Source organism: Neophocaena asiaeorientalis, unplaced genomic scaffold (genome assembly GCF_003031525.2).
Source record: "Neophocaena asiaeorientalis asiaeorientalis breed wild unplaced genomic scaffold, Neophocaena_asiaeorientalis_V1.1 scaffold598, whole genome shotgun sequence".
In the NCBI taxonomy this organism is placed as follows: Eukaryota; Metazoa; Chordata; class Mammalia; order Artiodactyla; family Phocoenidae; genus Neophocaena; species Neophocaena asiaeorientalis.
In genome coordinates this window covers 581,688-600,909 of record NW_020173036.1, presented here as the reverse complement: position 1 = coordinate 600,909, position 19,222 = coordinate 581,688, and the positions used below count along the sequence as shown (strand labels likewise).

Sequence of the window (19,222 nt, the reverse complement as noted above, 5' to 3'; positions counted from 1 at the left end):
ACCCCCTCCAGTGCCCACAGGAACAGCTGCCCCATGCTCCCACCCACAACTGAGCTACATGTACCCCATCCCTTTCTCAAATGTCCAGTCCAGGTATTTGCCAATGTGCTTTCTCAAAGGTCAGCAAGTGCAGAGCCCTCGGCAGTCTTCACAGTGCACCCGACTTCCCTGGAGCGTTTCATCATCTCCCGCCCCAGGTTTCCCCTTGCCACTCTCCTCGCCCACACTCCCAGACGGACCACTCTTGCTGCTTCCCACTACCCAGCTCCCAGCAGCCTTGGATCTGAGAACTCCAGGCAGAGGCACCATGTGGAGACTGGACACACTGTATCAGGAGGCTAGGGAATGGGAAGGAAGGGTGCAGGTGAGGAGAGGACACCTTGCTGAGGACTGAACCTGAGGCCAATGGGACCAGCCATCCAGGAGGAGGCAGATGGCCTTATGAGGTGGAGCCATCCTGCCGGCCCCACCACCGCCCAGCAGAGACCCCTACCAACCACTGTGTGTGGAGGACACAAGAACACACCACCTGCTCCGTGTCCACAACACAGGGCACAATAGTGGATCTGGGGTTTGTGGGGCTTGAAAGCTGAGTTCAGGGAAAGAAAAAAAACAAATATGTAACTTGCAAATTTAACCAAAATGTATGATCACGCAGCCATACAGCAGGGGTCCCTCCTCAGGCTGTGGAAAGGATCCCAGCAAATGAGGGGCCATGAACCTTCAGCTTCATTGGCTGCATGATACATCCACACACAGCCTCCTCAAGGCCAGTAATGGGGGCTGTTGTATCCCGACCCCCAGAAAAGTGCCTGTACACAGCAGGCGCTCAATAAACAGACACTGAAGAATGAGCTGCAGCCATCACCCACGTCAGATAAATATTCTTTTATTCCCGGACTCTGCTGTGACGCTGCAGCACAGGTATTCAGATCTCATGGGGACATAAAACCCTTATTCACAGGGTGCTCGGTGCAGAGGCACCTGCCAGGGTGAGTGCACTTCCTGGGTGATGGTGACTGCTGCTAGGACTAAGGGAGACCGACAAGGACTCAGTGACATCACACAGTAGCCATGGTCCTAACAACATGATATATGGGCCAATTTCAAGGCTGGAAGCCCAGGAGAAGCAGCAGAAGAGCCGCCTAGATTAGAGACACAGCAATGGACACAATGACTGTGCCTCACCAGGCCCACAGCCCAGGATTTCCTGCACCAACGGCTGCTGTGTCATTCGGACAAAAACAAAACCAGGTGCCACCAAGACCCTGAAAAACCAAACCACTGAAGAGACAGAAACTCTTGAAAATTAAAACCAATCGATAAAACAGTGTCTGGAAACTCTGTGCCTGGGGCCAATCTGCAGCAAAGTCAACAAAGAGTAAAAAACAAAACTTTAACACCTGAGTAAAAAGCAATAATGGGTTCACCTACAATCACTACTGGCTAGTCCAAAAGTGACTTAAAAGTGAAAATATTATCAGCCAGAGATTAAGAACGTAACTTCATCATGAAGTCAATGTTAAACGAACAGCTCATTAAAAATTTTTTGTTTAAAAAAAAACAACTTTCCCTAATAGCTATTTCAAGTAAGATCAGCCAGAAAGGCATAAAACCATCGGGGTGCTCACTGCCGAACACCGAAGAAGGACGCAAAGGTGAACAGGCCGGTGGTGGTGGCGGCAGTGGGCCCGGGGGAGTCGGTGTACTGGATGACGTACTCCGGGTAGGCCTGGTGCTTCTCAAAGACCACGAAGATGGAGGGGTCAGACACGCGGTTCACGCAGCTGTCGTACAAGACGTCGCCCTGGCCCTCCTTCGCCGGGGGACGGACGAAGCTGGCGTTGCCTCGGACGAATTCGCCCACTAGCACCCGAGCCAGGAACATCGTGTGGGACTTGGTGTCAGTTTTGCTGTAGTGGTGGGAATACGCGGCGTCCCGGGCAAAGTAGCTCCCTGCAAGGACACCAGGGCTGGGCTGGGCACCGGGGGACAGCCTGCGGCCGGAAGAGGCACGCCAGTGTCCTGCAACCCGGGTGAGGCCAGTGGCCTCTGCCCTCCCTCAGCTCCCATCTTTCCAGCTTTTCCCTTGTAAGGAGCATCAGAGGGGTCACCAAACTCTGAGACAGAAAACTACTTTCAAGTTAAGACCTGTCACTCAAATCTTAAAGGTCTCTGGACACCTCATTACTGAGCCCCCATCCCCCGCCCAGAACCTCCGTTTCCTGAGCCATAAAACGGGGCTGTCGGGCCCGTCCTCCCAGGGCTGGTGTGGAACGTGGCTAAGACCCCATACAAGGAGCACGGCGCAGACACTGGCAGCCCAATGTACAGATTCATGAGCCCTGTCGAATGGGGGCCTGAGCTGGAAGCTGCGCCTACATATTCAGGTTCACAGCCCACCACTGGCTCTTGTGCACCTCGACCCCGCAGCCGTCAGCATGCAGGACGGAAGCTAACGGATGGACTCGGCAGAGGGGATGCTGACTGCAGATCACACCACTACGAGACTCTCTCCATCTAGTAACCGTGTCGTGGTTACAGAAGAGAATGTTCTTGTTCTTAGGAGGTGTTACGGGGTGAAGGGGTATGATGTATGCCGCCTACTCCCAAATGGTTCAGAAATAAGGGAAGGGGTGGTAAAGCCAATGTGAAAAGTGTTAAAGCTGATGAACTAGGTAAAATTTACATGGGAGGTTTCTTTTTTTTAATATTATTCTTGCACCTTTCCTGTGAGTTTGAAATTATTTTCAAACAAAGTTTAAAAATAACTAAGACAGGAAAACGGGGAACTCACATTATAGTAAGAATGACATATTTACATGAGCGTATCTGAGCATTCAGATTTCTACTCTAAGGAAACAGCACAGGCATGTGGGGACCTGGCTCAGGGCTGGGAAGGGTCCCACAGGGATGCAGACCCATTTCCCAGTGAAGCCAAACCACAGCCTAAGCAGGGCCACCGCTGCTCAAACCCTGGGCCAGGCCTAGGGCTGCACACAGGGGAATGAGAGTAAGGTCCTGGGCACCCCACATCCTGGCCAGTGCTGAGTCTGAACCGCTGATGCAGCTCATGCTGGTTCCCCCCATGCCCTCCATCAATTTGCTCTAAAGTGGTTTCCGAGCCCTGGACAGCAAGGCAAAGAGGGTTCTGCCAGCAGAGGCCGCCTCGCACTTACCCTTGCCGTAGGAAGTACCATGAAGACCACTGACCCGCCAGTCAAAGTTCTGCTGGCAGATGGCGTCAACGAAACCGGTGCTGGTGCCGTGGAACAGCTGCCTCTCATCCACCGTCTTCCCGCCGTTTCTCTTCTGCATCTGCTCCTTCTGCCTAGAATCACGGGAGTGAACGTGTGCCGGCGGCAGAGAATGCCGGCCACCAAACACAGGCCACCCGGCCCAAGAAACACGTTTTATTAGATGTGTCGTGAGACCAGGAGCCACAGGTCCATGAGACTCCAGCCATGGGCCAGGGGCCAGAAAAGGCGAGAGCAGGGCCTGGGTGAGAGCAGAGGGAAGCCTTCCCTCCAGGCCTGCATTGCTCCATGAACCCCCAAAGCAGACAGACCAGTCCTTGGAAGGCAAGTGTGCTTCTTCCCACCACCCTGCTTCCGCCTGGAGCTTAGCCAGGGGAGCTGGAAGATGCTGGCTGGGGGTGGGAGGGGGGGCCTCCTTCTCCCTCTCCTGTAAGTTACCTTGATCTCATCACTGGAACCAGAGTTCAGATTACACTGCTCCAACCTCTTGTGGGGAAGGTCAGCAGGAGCCCAGGCTCACTGCAGTGACCTGATGTGGGCTCCTCCCCACACAAACAAGTGCCTGAGAACATGCCAGTCCTCAGGCACAAGAAGGAGGCCCCTGCTCTCTGGCTGCCAGGACAGCAGCTTTACACTCCCCAGGGTGTGGGTGGCTTATTCAGACCCGTCCCCTGTTGGTCTTCAGGGAGGCCAAAGGCACTAGTGCAGGAGCCAGCTCTGTCTCTAGGGAAGCCACAGCCTCCCATCTTCCTGGAGGAACATGCCAGCACTGAGCTTGTACGGATGAGGAGGTGGACAGGAGAGGGAAACAGCTCCTGACCCCAGCAGCACTGGACAAACAGAAGCTGCTTTCTCGGATTGTCCCTGCAGCCCAGGGCATGTCTGGTAAGCAGCTGGCTGAGGGGACAGAGGCACCAGCCCACCAAGAGCGAGCCCCCAACGCACCACTGGTAGACTTCCCAGAGGGCCACGTTCTGGACCCGCTCAATCTTCTGAACGTGGTAGAGAGGCATTGTATGGGTGAAGAGTTTCCAGATCTTTCGAAACTCCTCTGAGGACGAAGGGAGGGCGATCCTCTGTAAGGGGCAAATATTTTTACTCTCTTATCATCAAAGTGTAGAATATACATCTCTTCCCAAGGCTGCTCATGAAATGCCAGAACCACAGGCAAACCCAGACGGCGTCTACCATGCTCCCCTTTACTTCAAGGGGCAGTCTCTGCAGGCTCCGGATGCATGCTATTTGTGGTCACTTCTCTCCTCTCCACTGTGAAGCCAGCCTAAAGGACAGGCAGGCAATGCTATGTGAGTACCACCCTGGCTGCCCCCAGCACACCCCTGCTCTTCTTCTGACCCCACACAGGGCCGACTACAGAGTCGACAAGACCACGGAGCTGGTGCCAACAGATGTGGAACACACACATCTGGCAGAGAGGGGGCAAACCCTGCCACAGGCAGCAATGCTGTGCGAGCCCCACACACGGCGAGCACTGAGCGAGAGGCCAGGCCAGCAGACAGCACACAGCAGCCCAGGAGCTCAGCAAGACCCGCGGGCGCCCCTCCCTCCCAGCTGAGCCCGCCCTTCCCTTAGCGTCTGGCTCTGGGAAGCAACACTCCTGATGAGCCCAGAGGGGCCCCTGACTCACAGCCCCCAACTGTCTCACAGAGTGACAAGCCACAAGTCCCTGCCCTTGCAGCCTGGACCCCAAGCAGCCTCCCTGTTCCTGGCTCCACGGGGCTTAGCCCAGTGACAGCCTGACCTGGGATCACCGTCCTCACCCACCGAGTGCAGCCGTATAATAACCACCTCACCCCGCAAAGACCCTAAATGATCAGGACTCTGTGTAAACATCCATGGGTCTCTGCAACCCAAAATCTGACTTTGGTTTCCTTGCTCCCATCTCACTAGATGCCACCAAACCCTCTCCCTCAAGCCCTGCCCTCCCAGCCTGGAGCCTGGCAAGGACTCCCGCACCTATCATGGCCTGCAGCTCGGCCCCCTGACCAGGACACTCCACAGCTCGGCCCTGACCTCCATCTCCTGTCCCCCAGCCCCCGCCTATGCACGCCCTCCACCCGAGACACTCCATGTCCTGACTTGGGTTCCTTTCCCAGCCAGTTCCCATCAACTGGCGTGTCCTTCCCCACCCTCTGCCTGTGTAAGCGCCAGCCATCATTAGGTGTGGACCTGGTGACACCTTCCTTGATCCCTGAAATACAGTCGCCTGGTCCCCTGATGGCCGAGCACTGTCTGAAAGTTGCCCAGCCCTCCACACGTCCTGCCAGGGCTGCTGGTGTCTGGGTGTGTTTGTGCGACTCCCAGGCACATGTTGGAAAAACCAGTCTGCACAGTGCTTGCCAGGTCAGAGGCCAGTCAGGGTGCTCCATGTACATGGGGCGTCATCGGACACCGGCCTGAGCTCTCTACTCAACTCAGCATGGCGCCCACTGCAACTTGCTGAATAGACTGTTCCTTCTCTCATCTTCTAGTAAGTTCCTAGCACCTCCCAACAGCAACTCCCCTTCTAGATGGTCCTCATCACACCAAACCTTCTGCTGGCTTCTTTCCCTTTTCTTGCTTAGTAAAACTTTTATTAGCTAAGCAGCTCTTAAGCTCCTTATTTATGCCCTTCCTAGAAAATTTCCAGTTCGTCATCCTCCCTCCACCATACATCCTCTCCCCTCGAGCCATGGCCACCTCCTGGGTAGTCATCTAGCCGTAAAATCCCCAAGATCTGAAAGAAACCAAACCTCGCATGTACCTCTCAGCGGTGGAGGACACAGCGTGGTCCACTCACACTCACCTGTGTCTAAGGACACCTCCTCCCCAGCCTGGGGCAGTGCCAGTCTCATACCTTAAAGCCAGTGTCCGACAGGGCCAAGTGGTCCCAATGCTCAGGGATGTTCTTTAGGCCTTGGGAATTGACGCTGTTACAAAATGTAAAGAGAAACACTTAGTTTGTTCTGAGACATAAGTAGGTTTCCCAGAGGTGCCTCCAGCAGCCGAGGCCATCAGTCTTGAGCGTCAGCATATGGTTCTGTAAAAGCAGGGAGGAGGCGAGGAAGCACATAACCACACTCTCCACCACGTAACAGCACTTCCATCTTTGCCGATGTGGTCAAAACCAAAACCAAACCCAAAACCAATCAGGCACGAGGGATCCATTTCTCACCTGCATCCCAACTCCAACACATAAGGGACTGAGCATATGACTAAAGCAGCACACCCAAACCCTCATCCATGATTCTGAAATTCAAAGAGCCCTGAAACTTTCATTAAAAACAGCCTCAATGGGACTTCCCTGGTGACACAGTGGTTAAGAATCCGCCTGCCAATGCAGGGGACACGGGTTCGAGCCCTGGTCCGGAAAGATGGCACATGCCGCGGAGCAACTAAGCCCATGCGCCACAACTACTGAGCCTGCGTTCTAGAGCCCGCGAGCCACAACTACTGAAGCCCGCGCACCACAACTACTGAGCCCGCACGCCACAACTACTGAAGCCTGTGTGCCTAGAGCCCGTGCTCCACGACAAGAGAAGCCAGAACAATGAGAAGCCTGTGCACCTCAACAAAGAGTAGTCCTGCTTGCCGCAACTAGAGAAAGCCCGCGCACAGCAAAGACCCAATGCAGCCAAAAATAAATAAAATAAAAAATAAATTTAAAATGCTGTGAATTCAGAACACAATAAAAAAATTTAAAAAACCCAACAGCCTCAATGAAACTAACACAACCTTGTAAATTAACTATACTCCAATAAAAAAAAAATTAATTAAAAAATAAAAACAGCCTCAATGACGTATAATTGGCAAATAAAACAGTTTTTAAAACATAAAATTATGTCAAAATTCATTTGGCAGTAGAAATTTGACTTGAACTGCTAAGAAGCTACTTGTGGTCTATATATATTTCCTTCTTAAAGTGACTATGCATTTTTTACTGCAAAAAATATTAGCATGTTTAATTGCATATGTCACATAATACAAAGCAGCACATGCTCTTTCTAAAAATGAAATAAAAACCCATTTCTAAAAAACAGATGGCCCAAAGGATTTAGAAATAAGGACTGTGAAACTCTAACTCCAAATCATTCCTATTCAGTTTCAGAATGCTGTTCTTCCTACAACAGATCTACCTTCTGTTTCTGCTGGCATGAGACGTGTACCTTCATCCTAAGCCTCAAAGAACTCCCACAAATAACTTTCCTAGGAAAATGGCACAGTTTAAAAATAACTAAAGAAAAGGTCCCACAAGCAAGAATCAAACAGAAACAGACCCATGAAGACTGAAGATGCTGAATTACCAGGCAGATTATAAAACAACTATTCTTTCTATGTTTAAAGAAATAAAAGACAAACTTTAAAACATATGCAAGGTGAAGTAAGTCAGAAAAGAATGGTACTGATGAATCTAGTGGCAGGGCAGGAATAAAGACGTAGACAGAGAGAATGGACTTGAGGACATGGAGGAGGAGGGGGAAACTGGGGTGAAGTGAAAGTAGCATCAATATACGTATACTACCGAATGTAAAATATTAGCTAGTGGGAAGCAGCAGCACAGCACAGGGAGATCAGCTCGGTGCTTTGCGATGACCTAGAGACATGGGATAGGGAGGGTGGGAGGGAGCCTCAATAGGGAGGGGCTATGGGGACATGTGTATGCATTATGACTGACTCACTTCATTGTACAACAGAAACTAACACAGTATTGTGAAGCAATTATATTCCAATAAATATCTATTAAAATAAATCATATGCAAGGAACAGAAAACTGTTAAAAAGACCTGGAGGGTCTGAAAAGAAAAAAAAACAAACAGAACTTGTAGAAATGAAAATACAATCCCTGAAGAAGAAGTTCAACGGACAGGCTTACTAGCAGATGAGATGACCTAAAGAGAGGGTGAGCGAGCTGAAAGGTAGGGGCAGTGAAATTATTAAGAATGTGGCGCAGAGCAGGAAGGAGACAAAACAAGGCAGGGAAGAAGCCAAGACACGGAGAGCAGAGTGAAAAGGCCTGAACCTGGTCAGAGCCAAACTGAATCTCCAAAAAGAGAGTAGCTAGAACAGCATGGAGGCAATTTTCAAATAGAACTAATGAGACAAACCAACCTACAGACTTAAGAAGCAGAAAGGATCTCAAACAGGACAAATAAAAACACACACCCAGACACACCATAGTGAGAGTGCATAATACAAAGACAAACAGAAAATCTTAAAAGCAGCCAGAAGGGGAAAAAAAGTGATTCTGGAAGAAAGCATCAGTTAGACTAACAGCTGATTTCTCAAAAGCAGCAATGGAAACCAAAGCACAGCGGAGTGATATCTTCAATGTTTCAAGAGAAAATAACTACAAGTAAAATGTCTACACCCAGTGAAAATATCCCTAAGATTGAGGGCAAAATAAAGATGTATTCAGGCAAAGAAAAGCAGATTTTTTTTCCCAACAGATCTTCATCTAAGGAAATTTGAAAAGACAGAGAAAATGGTATAAGTGGGAGTAAATTTAATGAAACAGTCATAATGTAAAAAAGCAGTGTCTCATGAAGTTAAAAAATAGCAAGTCCAGAGGAAGGTAAATGGAATAAAGTATATGAAGGATCTTGTGTCAGCTGGTAGGACAGCAAAGATATTGACTGACTTATACCTATGTGAAAAACTCATGTTGTAATCTCTAGAGTGGCCTTAAAAAAAAAAAACAGTAATAGAGTGTATAACTTCCAAACTAGTAGAGAGGAATAAATTAAATGACAAAATATATCAAAAAGAAGGTAAGAAAAAAATAAGACAATCATATGAAAAAAACTTCATGGAGGATGAAAGGACAGTAATGAACTAATAAACCAGATACCTGATGTATAAATGCCATTTCAATCCTTAAACTTCTGAATATGGAGATCATATTCTGTGACCCCATTAATTATGTAAATAGACGATTTGTTTCTAAAAGTGACCCACACGAGAGTCCCAGGTGGCCACAGAGGCCCAAGCAGACTTGCTTGCTGGAGTCATGACCACCAGCTACCGTCACACAAGTTAAAGGGAAGCACGACGCACTTCACTGCACCAATGTGTGTGACATAGCAGGGAGATCCTGAATCCCTCGTATCTTACTCTGAATTTAACCAAAATAACCACTCTTATTTCTGACATGTGGTGTCTGCCATGATCCCCTGACAACTAAGCAGAGTGACAACAAAAGAGGTCCAGTCTCAGAAAGGAGACAGATAAGTGTTTCTAAACTGCATCTAGGGTAGGCTCTGGATAGGGAGAGACTAAAACATGACGTCCAGAAGTAGGATGACTCATAGTTAACCAAAACTAAATCCAGAAGCAATTCACAGGAGAGACTAAAACATTTAACTAACTAAATAATAAATATTTCTGCATGGTAAAATACTTCATAGACAAAGCCAAAAGGCAAACAACAAATGAAGAAAACACATTGCAATTTATATAACAAACCGAGGGCTGATCTCCCCATTAGATAGAAGACTCTTAATGTTTAAGAAAAATACCAAAATGTTGAGAGAAGAATGGAAAAAAGACAAACAGTCCACTGAAAAAGAAAGGCAAATGGCCCATACATGTAGGAAAAAATATTAAACCTCATTTATAAGAGAAAGTACATTAAATACACTGAAACACCCTTTCCCACCTATGAGAACAGAGAAAATCCAAGAGCTTGATGACTCCCTCTGTTGGCAAGGGGGAGGGAAGCAGGCACCTCACACATTCTGGGGTGAGCGCATTAACGGTTCCACCCCACAAAGAGGAACTTGCATTTACCTTCTAGGACTCTAACCTGAGGACCCACCCCCACAAATATGAAATAGCATATACACCAGACATCCTTTGTGGTATCATACTTGTAACAGCAAAAGACTGAAAAAGGGCAAAACATCCCTCGAAAAGGGACAGATTAAACTATGGTACATGCAAATGATGGAGAACTGTGAAGACAGAAACAGAATTTAGAAGACTTCAATGAACTGAAAGGGAGTAATTTTTTTTTTCAGTATTTATATATACTGTGAAATGATCACAACAAATCTAGTAATGATCTATTTTTAAGTGAAAAACAAAAGGTACAGAATAGTATATATAGAATGTTACCTTTTATGCAAGAAAAAGAAAATAAGATACTTTTATGTATATGCATTTGCTCATTTTTGCAAAAATAAACACAGAAAGATAAACCAGAAACTGATGAAAATGTTTGCCCATCATAGGAACAGTGTGGAGATAACAGTGAGAATATTGACTGCTGAGTGTATCTTTTCATATAGTTTTGACTTTTAAATCATGTTTTACACATAGCCAAAAATAAATTTTAATAAGAAAGGGAGGAAGGAAGGCACACTTGGCTTCGAAGGAAACAGGGAGCGGAAACCCCAGGAGGTTACTTTGTTAGACTCACAGGTACTCTATTTGCTTGGATTGATAATACCTTTTCCCTCTAGCTTCTTTAAATGACCCTGCCATGCTCCACAAACACAACCACTGAAGTCCATCTGTGAAATCTTAAAAGAAGAAACAGAAACACTGTAAGTTCTCTGTGAAACAGAAACGGGCCAGATTTCTCCGGCTGATGGAAGGTGCAGTCCGCTAACAGCAGCGCTGGCTACAGCTCTGGCTACAGTCCCGGCTTGCTGTCAAACACCCAGACTAATGGGCACCACGGTACCTCTCACCATCCAGGCCACCCTCCCCCAGTAAGTGGCCGTGGGGATTGGAGAGAACTGACCCCTCCCCCAGCTCCAATCCTAGCACACTTGCCTCAAGCCTAAAACTACTGATTCAGAGGGGTCTGATCAGTTTGCAAAGTTCACAGATTTGCCCATCAGCTGCAGGAGGGCCCTGCCTGCTCCTAAATGCATAGAAGGCCAGGCACTACCCACCCTTGTGGCTTCTGGCAGCCTGTGACACAAGGGATCCCACCCTGGGGATGAAGTTGGCCCATTAGTGCCTGCAGCACCTGTTTTTGGTATTCCATGATATCCAAGTACTAAAATAATGGGGTTTTATTGGTGTAATTTTTGGTGTATTTCAACATTTACAAAAATTCAGGTCTGTGACTCAATTATTCACTTGAAAAGACAAGCTGATGAGCTGGCTTCAAGTCTAGAGTGGCTAGCAGATCACAACAAGCAGCCCTATAGTTACATATCACAAAGCCTCTACCCACAAGGATAATTCTTTCTGTTTCAAAGCCTTTCCAACTAGTGGAATATGTATGTCAGTAGTCAAACTGTTACAGGTGACTCTACACTGGAATTGCCATTCATACATGACACAACTGGAGGAAAAAGAGGAACTTAAAATCCTTTGTTAGAAACAAAAACCACAGTTTGCTACCAGTGGAAAAAACCTGACTAACAAACATACACACAAATGAACAGAAAAACCCCAAGGGCTGTTTAAAAAGATTTCCTGCAAGTTATAAAACAAAAGATATAATCACTTGAAGATGGAAACAGAAAATATCAGGAGTTAGATTATTCCTATTTCCTCACCATTCTCTAAGTTAGTCTAAACTAAGAAAGAACTTTTTGGCTTCTGGAAAGATCTGCACAAGAACACCTGATGTCTCAGTAACATCACTGGCAAACTTAAAGATAAAACATCTAATTAAGTGATTTTCCTGGTGTCTTTCTCCTTTATTTTATGCTGTGTCTGGCTTATCATTTAATGCTTTGTTAACTGCATCTGCATCACCACTAAATGACTATAACCAAACATTCACCTTTCATAAATTTAGGTTGTATTTATAGCTTTATATATATGCTACTATGTTTTCATTTGAATGTGGTAAATATACACTGATTTTTCTGTTTCATGAAACCTCAACCTTCTCACAGATCACTCAAATGAACAGCAGCACTTTGGTATTAAGTGAAGGAAAGTACAAATACACTCAGAGGAGGGTCAGGTACAGGAAACAGAGACAGAGAGTGCCAGGGCATAAGTCTGCAAGCCAGCTAACCCTCTTAATGCTGTAGCTAGTCTGAGTAGGTTCTGTACCTGCAGCAGAGCACACAACAACTGATACACACACAAGTTCCCCAAATGCCACCTACCAGGTCTGCTTCAGCTTCACATCCTGGGGAGATACGAATTTGGGTCTCCGGCAAACGTTTCTAACTGTGCCATAGACCAGGTTTTTCTGAACGAAGGCTGGGAAAAACAAACAAACACACACATATACACATATGGGATAGCAATGTTTTATAAACACAAATTAAATGGGTTGGAAAGCTAATCCAAATGTAAAGCTCACAATCGTCTGTTAAAAAAATAAGGCAATTTTACACATTTCAAATATTCAAAAAGAAAGCAGGTATCTGTAGGAGACTGGGTTTAATGACTAGATGAATGATTAGTAATTGACATATCAATTATACATGAGTGCTTTAAAACTGTTCCTTCCAATCTTGTTTAAACTATTATTTTGCTCAGCAATTTTTCCCAGCTTGGATATAAAAAAGCTTCAGTCCAGCCTGAGACCGATTTACCACATCTTGAGCCAGTGGAATTTAGAGTTAATATAATAATTTTACTCTTATGAGTTTTTTTTCTTACTTTGACTAAACTTACCCTACAGAAATATTCTCAACTTTTTAAAAACTGGACTGTCTTTAATAAATGAAATCCTTGCCCCATGCCCAAGATTCTCAGATTCCTCCTGAGGGCAGCAGTGGGGGGACAGGGGAACTATCCTTCATGTTGAAAAATCACAATACCTCTAAGTTAGACTACATGTCCCGACCCACCAGGAGAACTCTGTCAAGTCTTATTTTCTGCAGTAGAGTACAAACAATTTTCTTTCACTTGAAAAACGAACTCACCCTACTTCATTTCAGCATACACCCAGTGATCACCTAGGCGACACTGTGTCCCTCATGCCACAGCCCACATGGTCATCACGATGGGCACTCCTGGGGGGTCCCCACATTCTAATCGGGAGCCCATATAATCCAGAGATGGCTACCACAACCCCTTCAGTTACCCATCACTCAACCTCCCACCAATACTCTGCTAATTAGCTTAAACGGGCTTTTTATTGGTCTGTTGACTAACACTGCAATGAACCCCAAATGAGCTTTTACTGGTGAAATGAAAAGGTATTCAAGATAAGTGAACTGTATAAATATATGCGAGACCCATTCCCCACCGTCCCCTAGACAGGGTAAACATGAGGCCTTCTCCCTAATTTGCCCTTAAAGAGGATACACCAGGCGAAGTCCCTAAACAAGCCCTGATCTTGGGGATTCTGCCCAACTGATACCAGCTAACAGACATCAGAATTCTGCCTCTGGAGTCTTGGCATTTGCCTTGAGCGACCGTTTCACGACAGGAGTCTAAAAGGCAGAGCCAAGTCTTCCCTGATCCTATAGAACGAGTCAGTTGTGCGTGTTTCTTAAACGTCCCTGCTTCCTCATAAATATTTAGTTAATAAATGTGAGTGGCAGGTTGCAGTCTGAGACTTGCTTTCACTCTACCTAGTAGTCAGGTTAGGAAGGGAGAAGTTAACTCACCTCAAAGTACTTCTGTGGCTACTGTTATGTACCAAACAGCAAACAAAAGAACTGTGCCCACCCAAGTGAGCTTGAGTGGGTCTGCAGCAAACATGCTTTTTCTTGCAGTCTGCAGGGAACTCAGTGTGTGTGCTCTTCCCCACCCTCATCTTAACTGTTCTGTCCCCTGGGGCTGCTGCCTATGTTGAGAATGATAAAGGCTACATTTGACATTTCTGGTTGATCTGTTTTGATACAGTCCAGATACTTTAAAGAAATACTTCAAACTATGGTCAGCAGCAGTCACATGGGTGCTAGGTGTATAGACTTGTTCTTCAGGCCTGTCCTGACTTATTATTTCATATATTTCTCACCATCCCCTTTAATGCACTTGTGTTTATCAGACTGTGGATTGCAAACCACCTCACATATGACTTGTGTTCCCCAGCTGACACTGCAGACTGTAAGCAGTTCTCGCTGTAGAGTAGAAGAAACTTTTAGGCTCTCTGTACAGGCACAACGAGAGGGCAGCAATTCTACTTTAAGTAAAACCACAAGTGCTACAAACCACAAGCAAAACCAACAGGCTAAAAGCAAGCAGATAGAGTGGATTCAGGATAATTCACCAAAAACACTTTGCTGCCCTCCAAACAGAAGGTCCACAAAAATAAAGAATAAACTATGCTTCAAGGGAGGCCCACTTAATTTTCTTGAAAAATGAAAACTCAGAGGGATTCAGAGTTTTAAATGTGAATTTAAAGGCAAAACTGAACTGAACAGGGATGGACTGATAAATCTCTGTGAAAATGGCTTGAGAGAAGCCACAAAAAACCTGAAACTTAAAAAAAAAAAAAAAAAAGTCACAAATAAGCCACTGGAAGGCCTGACCAAAGGGTGTTTGGTCTGTTTCTGTCTATCTGCCTGTCTGTCAAGGCAACCAGAACAAGCCAAGGCCCAGACTCAGGATACCATGAGCAGAGCATCTGAAAATCTGCTTCCCAACAATTTTTAGTTGAAGTGTGTGCCTACCACGTGTTTAGCCGGCCGGCCATCTGTGCTGAAGGTGTCTACAGAAAGCAGAGCTGCACAGCAGAACCACTATGACATGTGTCAGCGACCTGGACACAGGGACGCCCATGGCCTACAGGACAACCGCCACTGCCCACAGGCTGATGCTGCCTGTCCTCCACAAGGAGGGCTCCTGTCCCCTCCTATCACCCCCCAGGCAGCTCCCCACCCATCCCGCTGGCGGGCCTCTATGCCCCCTCCCAGTCTGGCAGCGCTTCAGTAGCAGGGACCACCCCATCCTTCTCTTTCCTGGCTCTCAATGTGTGTGCGGACTTTCTCCAGGGTTAAAATGGAAAAGGCAAAGCCAGCAGATGACCAGGCCCTGCTGGGTGAGTGCAGAGGGTCAGGAAGTATCTTCTCTCTTTTGGCCAGATCAAGCAGCTTGCGGGATCTCAGTCCCCCAACCAGGGATTGAACCCAGGCCACGGCAGTGAAAGCCCGGAATCCTAACCACTAGGCCACCAGGGAACTCCAGGAAGTACCTTTGAAGTCTAATTCGTATGTGTGCTTTCCTGCCTGGAACTTCAGAGCGGCAGCCTGGGGGTCAGACCCTGCGGCACAGTACGCCAGGTAGGCCTTCTCCACGTCGCTGTTGCTGACGCTGGTCACGGGGTGCTCCACGCCCTGTGAAGGCAAAGCCAGATACGAGGTGAAGGCAAGAAGAAGACAGACGCTGGGGGCCGTCCGCACCACCCACAGATGTACCCACAGTGGTTGTTTGTGTCCTGGGGGAGGCGGAGGAGAGGAGCTGGGCACGGTGCGGTGGCAGGAGAGGGAGGCACAGGAAAGGAGCCGACGCAACTGCCTCCTGAAAGCTGCTCAGGAACAGAAGCCCATACACGAGGACCCCGCTAACCCGGACAATGCATGGGAGCGATGAGAGAGAGGGCATTCAATTACTCATGACGGATGATACAACCCTTCAAAGGAAGGTGAAACATCAATGGTGAATTCTCAAATGCTGCTTCACTGAGGGCCTGAGCGACGCTACCTCCTCTGTCCCTTGTTCCCACCACCCTTTAATCAGAGTTCAGTTCTCCTTGTTGTTGTCTTTTTCTGGTCTCTTGGAGAGCTCTATTTTTTCAATTATCCATTTTGATCCCTCATCCTCTTTCCCATTACCTACATGATATCGAAGATTTTGGAATGGACTTGAGTTTGAATTCTGGCTCTCGAATCTGTTTCCTCTATAACCTCAGCACGTTATTGGAACCTCTCTGAACCTCAATGATCTCAACTCTATGACAGGAATAACAACAGAATTTAAATCATACTCATGTCATTATACAATAGGACCATCCCATCCTCAAAGACCTGGAAAAATGATTAAAATAAGGCACAGAGAGCCCTCAGCACAGTGCCTGGAACAAAAAGCAAAGGTGCCGCAGAAATAGAGGCAGACCTGGGCATACAAGTCTGAAGTCTGGAGAGGAATCTGGTCTAGAGACAGAGATGCAGACATCACTCAAGGTGGCCACCAATGTCAGAAGAGCGGGGGTTCAGGCTAGACCCCGGGAAACGCCAACATTCACAAAGGAAAGTAGAAAAAAGAAGCCCATGAAGGAGACAGAGGAGGAGCAAAAAAGGAGAGTGAGGCTCAAATGTGACATATGAAACATTTTTTCAATAAAACAAATAAGAACTTTTAAAATTTTAAATAAACAAATCAAACAAAACAAAAGCAAGCACACAGATACAGAGGACAGACTGGTCTTACCAAAGGGGAAACAAAGGGGAGGTGAGGAGAGGGTGAAATGGGTAAAGGAGGCCAACCGGTGACAGATGGAAAATAAACCTTTGGTGGTGAGCACGCTGCAGTGTATGTAGCAGTCAAGATACATCGCTGCACACGTGAAACTCATGTAATATTAGAAAACAATAAGTAACTGAATAATTAATTTAATCTAATTAAAGAAAGAAAGAAAAGGAAGGAGGGAGTGGGCAACAAGCTGGGTGGAGACTGGCAATGCCACAGGACTTGGCACCTGGGCCCTCTGCCAGCAGCTATGGCTGGTGACGGCTGTGCTGAACCAGGTCCCACCTCCTGCAGGCGTTCCATGAATGGTGACCAGATGAACAGAAGTCAGATTCTGGCAAGAGGAGGAATAAATGGAAGTCTTCCCTTTCAAGCAGAGATAGATGGGTTGTTTGGGTACAAAAGGGTGAGGGCAACTGTAGAGCTTTTAGATCAAACCAAAGGAGATCATAGGAGGGGGGAAAAGGCAAAAGGTAAATCGACACAAGAAGACTGCTGAGAATAATCCAGCCCGGATACAGGCTGGGGTAATGCGTCGTGGAGCTCACCATCTCAGGGACGGCAGGCTCAACGTGGGAAAACTCAGTGGGCCAAAAAAGAGTAACACATTTATACACAAGATTAGGTTATGGATTAAACTGTAACCCCCAAAAAGACATGTTGAAGTCTTAACCCCCAGTACCTCGGAACGTGACCTTATTTGGAAATAGGGTCATTGCAGATGTAATTAGTTAAGATGAGATCATACTGGAGTAGGTGGGCCCTTAACCAACATGACCAATGTCCTTATAAGAGGATGGCCACATGAAGAATGCTGCTGATGAGCAGGTAGAGATGAGAGTGATGCAAATACAACTGAGGAACGCCAAAGATCACCAGCAAACCACCAGAACTGAGGAAAAGACAAGCAAGAATTCCCTACAGGTTTCAGAGAAAACATGGCCCTGCTGCCACCTGGATTTCAGTTTCCAGCCTCCAGAGCTGTGAGACAACAAACCCCTGCTGTTCTAAGCCACCTAGTTTGTGGTACTTTGCTATGATGACCTAGGAAATTAATACAGGGTGGAGGCAACCTGGACCTGAAATTTGGGCGTATATCCTGAGCTCAGGCAGAAAAGAACCCAGCTTTTCTGATAATCAAGAGAAAACTGTCTTGAACTGGCAATTAGCAGAAAACTAAGAAAGAAATCCAATTATAGGGTGACATCAGAAGTGTGTGGAAAAGGAAGAGCTAGAATGGACAGGTCACCCTATGAGGGGCCCAGCCATTGGTACAAAATGAGACCATACAGCCGAAAGTCACCGAGTCCGCACGTGCACATCTGAATGCACCAGCGTGTGGTATGTTGGTAAAACCCACAGAAAGGTTATTCCCAGGGATTCTCGCTATTCTAAATACTCAATGTTCTAAACTATGCACTCCGGCTATACCACAATAAAGGAGTAGCAGCCTAGAAAAGAAAAAGGGAAAACCCTGAGTTCGGTCGTTTGGAGGAGAAAGACCCCTGTCCCCAAAGTTGTGACAACGCAGTTTCTGAAGTCACCCAGGGTCCCGTATCATCCCACTCAGCTCCCAGAAGGGGGACGAATCACCAAACAAAACGTGAGCGGCTGTCACATTTGCCAGTTGCTTCTTGCCTGCTGTGTGTTCCTCCATGACGCCTCCAGGTGAGCTCCACTCATCGTCATCTCTCCCGCTCAATGCCAGGCTTGGCCTCTGCACCCCACTCCTGACCAAACCCAGAGCAATGCTGGAGAGCCTCCCTGGACAAATCCAGGGAAGACAGAAGGAACCCCCAGGACGCTCAGAGAGGGAGACGGGTTGGGAAGAGGACGGAAAGAGCAGTGAAGCGGGAAGGCCGGCACTGGAAGAAGTGGAGGGGAAGAATGAGGGCACAAGCCATCTCCTGAAAGTGACTGTGTCCAACTGGCCAGCGGGCACAGGCAGCAACACCTCTGTCCTTCAACTGGCCGGTCTAACTCCTGAGGACCTGCCAGGTGCAGGCACCACCCTCAGCAGGGGGGCACACCAGTGGCAAAAGCTCCCATGAAGCTCACATTACCGAGTCCCAGAGAAAAAGATATCCCAAGTGCAGTAGAAACTAAAGCCTTACTACTATAGCATCTTACAACCCGGAAGAATACAAATGTCTATTAGACCACATATCCTAATTTTCATTCGGGAGAAGGTGTCACTATAGAAATGGTGACCTCCCTATACTTATACCTCTACAGGTAACCAGGGGGCTCCCTTTAATCTGATTCATCCACAAACATCTTTGAATAATTGACAGCAGCAATTATTCGACACAGATACCAAATCAACAGCTGAAATCAGTCAATTTTCGTATACTTGCCCACCTTCTGTAAAGTTGCTGCTACAGATAAGGCAGAAAGCTAGCTTTGAAAAGCCTTCAACTTTATTCCACAGCTACACAAACACTCCAGCACACACAGGCACTTGCTCTGGAGTTACCTGCTCAACAGTAAGAGAGGCATCTTTCTACCCCATTTAACGAATGTGATCTCACTACAACTAGTCATTCAGTCCTGATGAACAAACAGATAGCTAATTGTTCAAAGATGGAACCTCATACAAATGAACTCTAAATTATCCCATTTTGCCATAA

The 19,222-nt window shown here is 47.1% G+C and overlaps 1 protein-coding gene across 1 annotated transcript in view; it reads right to left on the bottom strand.

The window, feature by feature from the left end:
• Nucleotides 1-873: 873 nt before the first annotated feature.
• The window catches only part of PARP12 (poly(ADP-ribose) polymerase family member 12), a 44,627-nt gene continuing 26,278 nt past the window's right edge, over nt 874-19,222 (bottom strand). Inside the window, exons 7-12 of the mRNA XM_024742511.1 lie at nt 15,319-15,460; nt 12,332-12,428; nt 6,112-6,184; nt 4,203-4,333; nt 3,180-3,331; nt 874-1,956 (exon numbers count right to left, since the gene is read on the bottom strand). Of these exons, the coding sequence (XP_024598279.1) occupies nt 1,628-1,956; nt 3,180-3,331; nt 4,203-4,333; nt 6,112-6,184; nt 12,332-12,428; nt 15,319-15,460 (924 nt within the window). The 3' untranslated portion in view covers nt 874-1,627. The remainder of the gene's footprint in view (nt 1,957-3,179; nt 3,332-4,202; nt 4,334-6,111; nt 6,185-12,331; nt 12,429-15,318; nt 15,461-19,222) is intronic.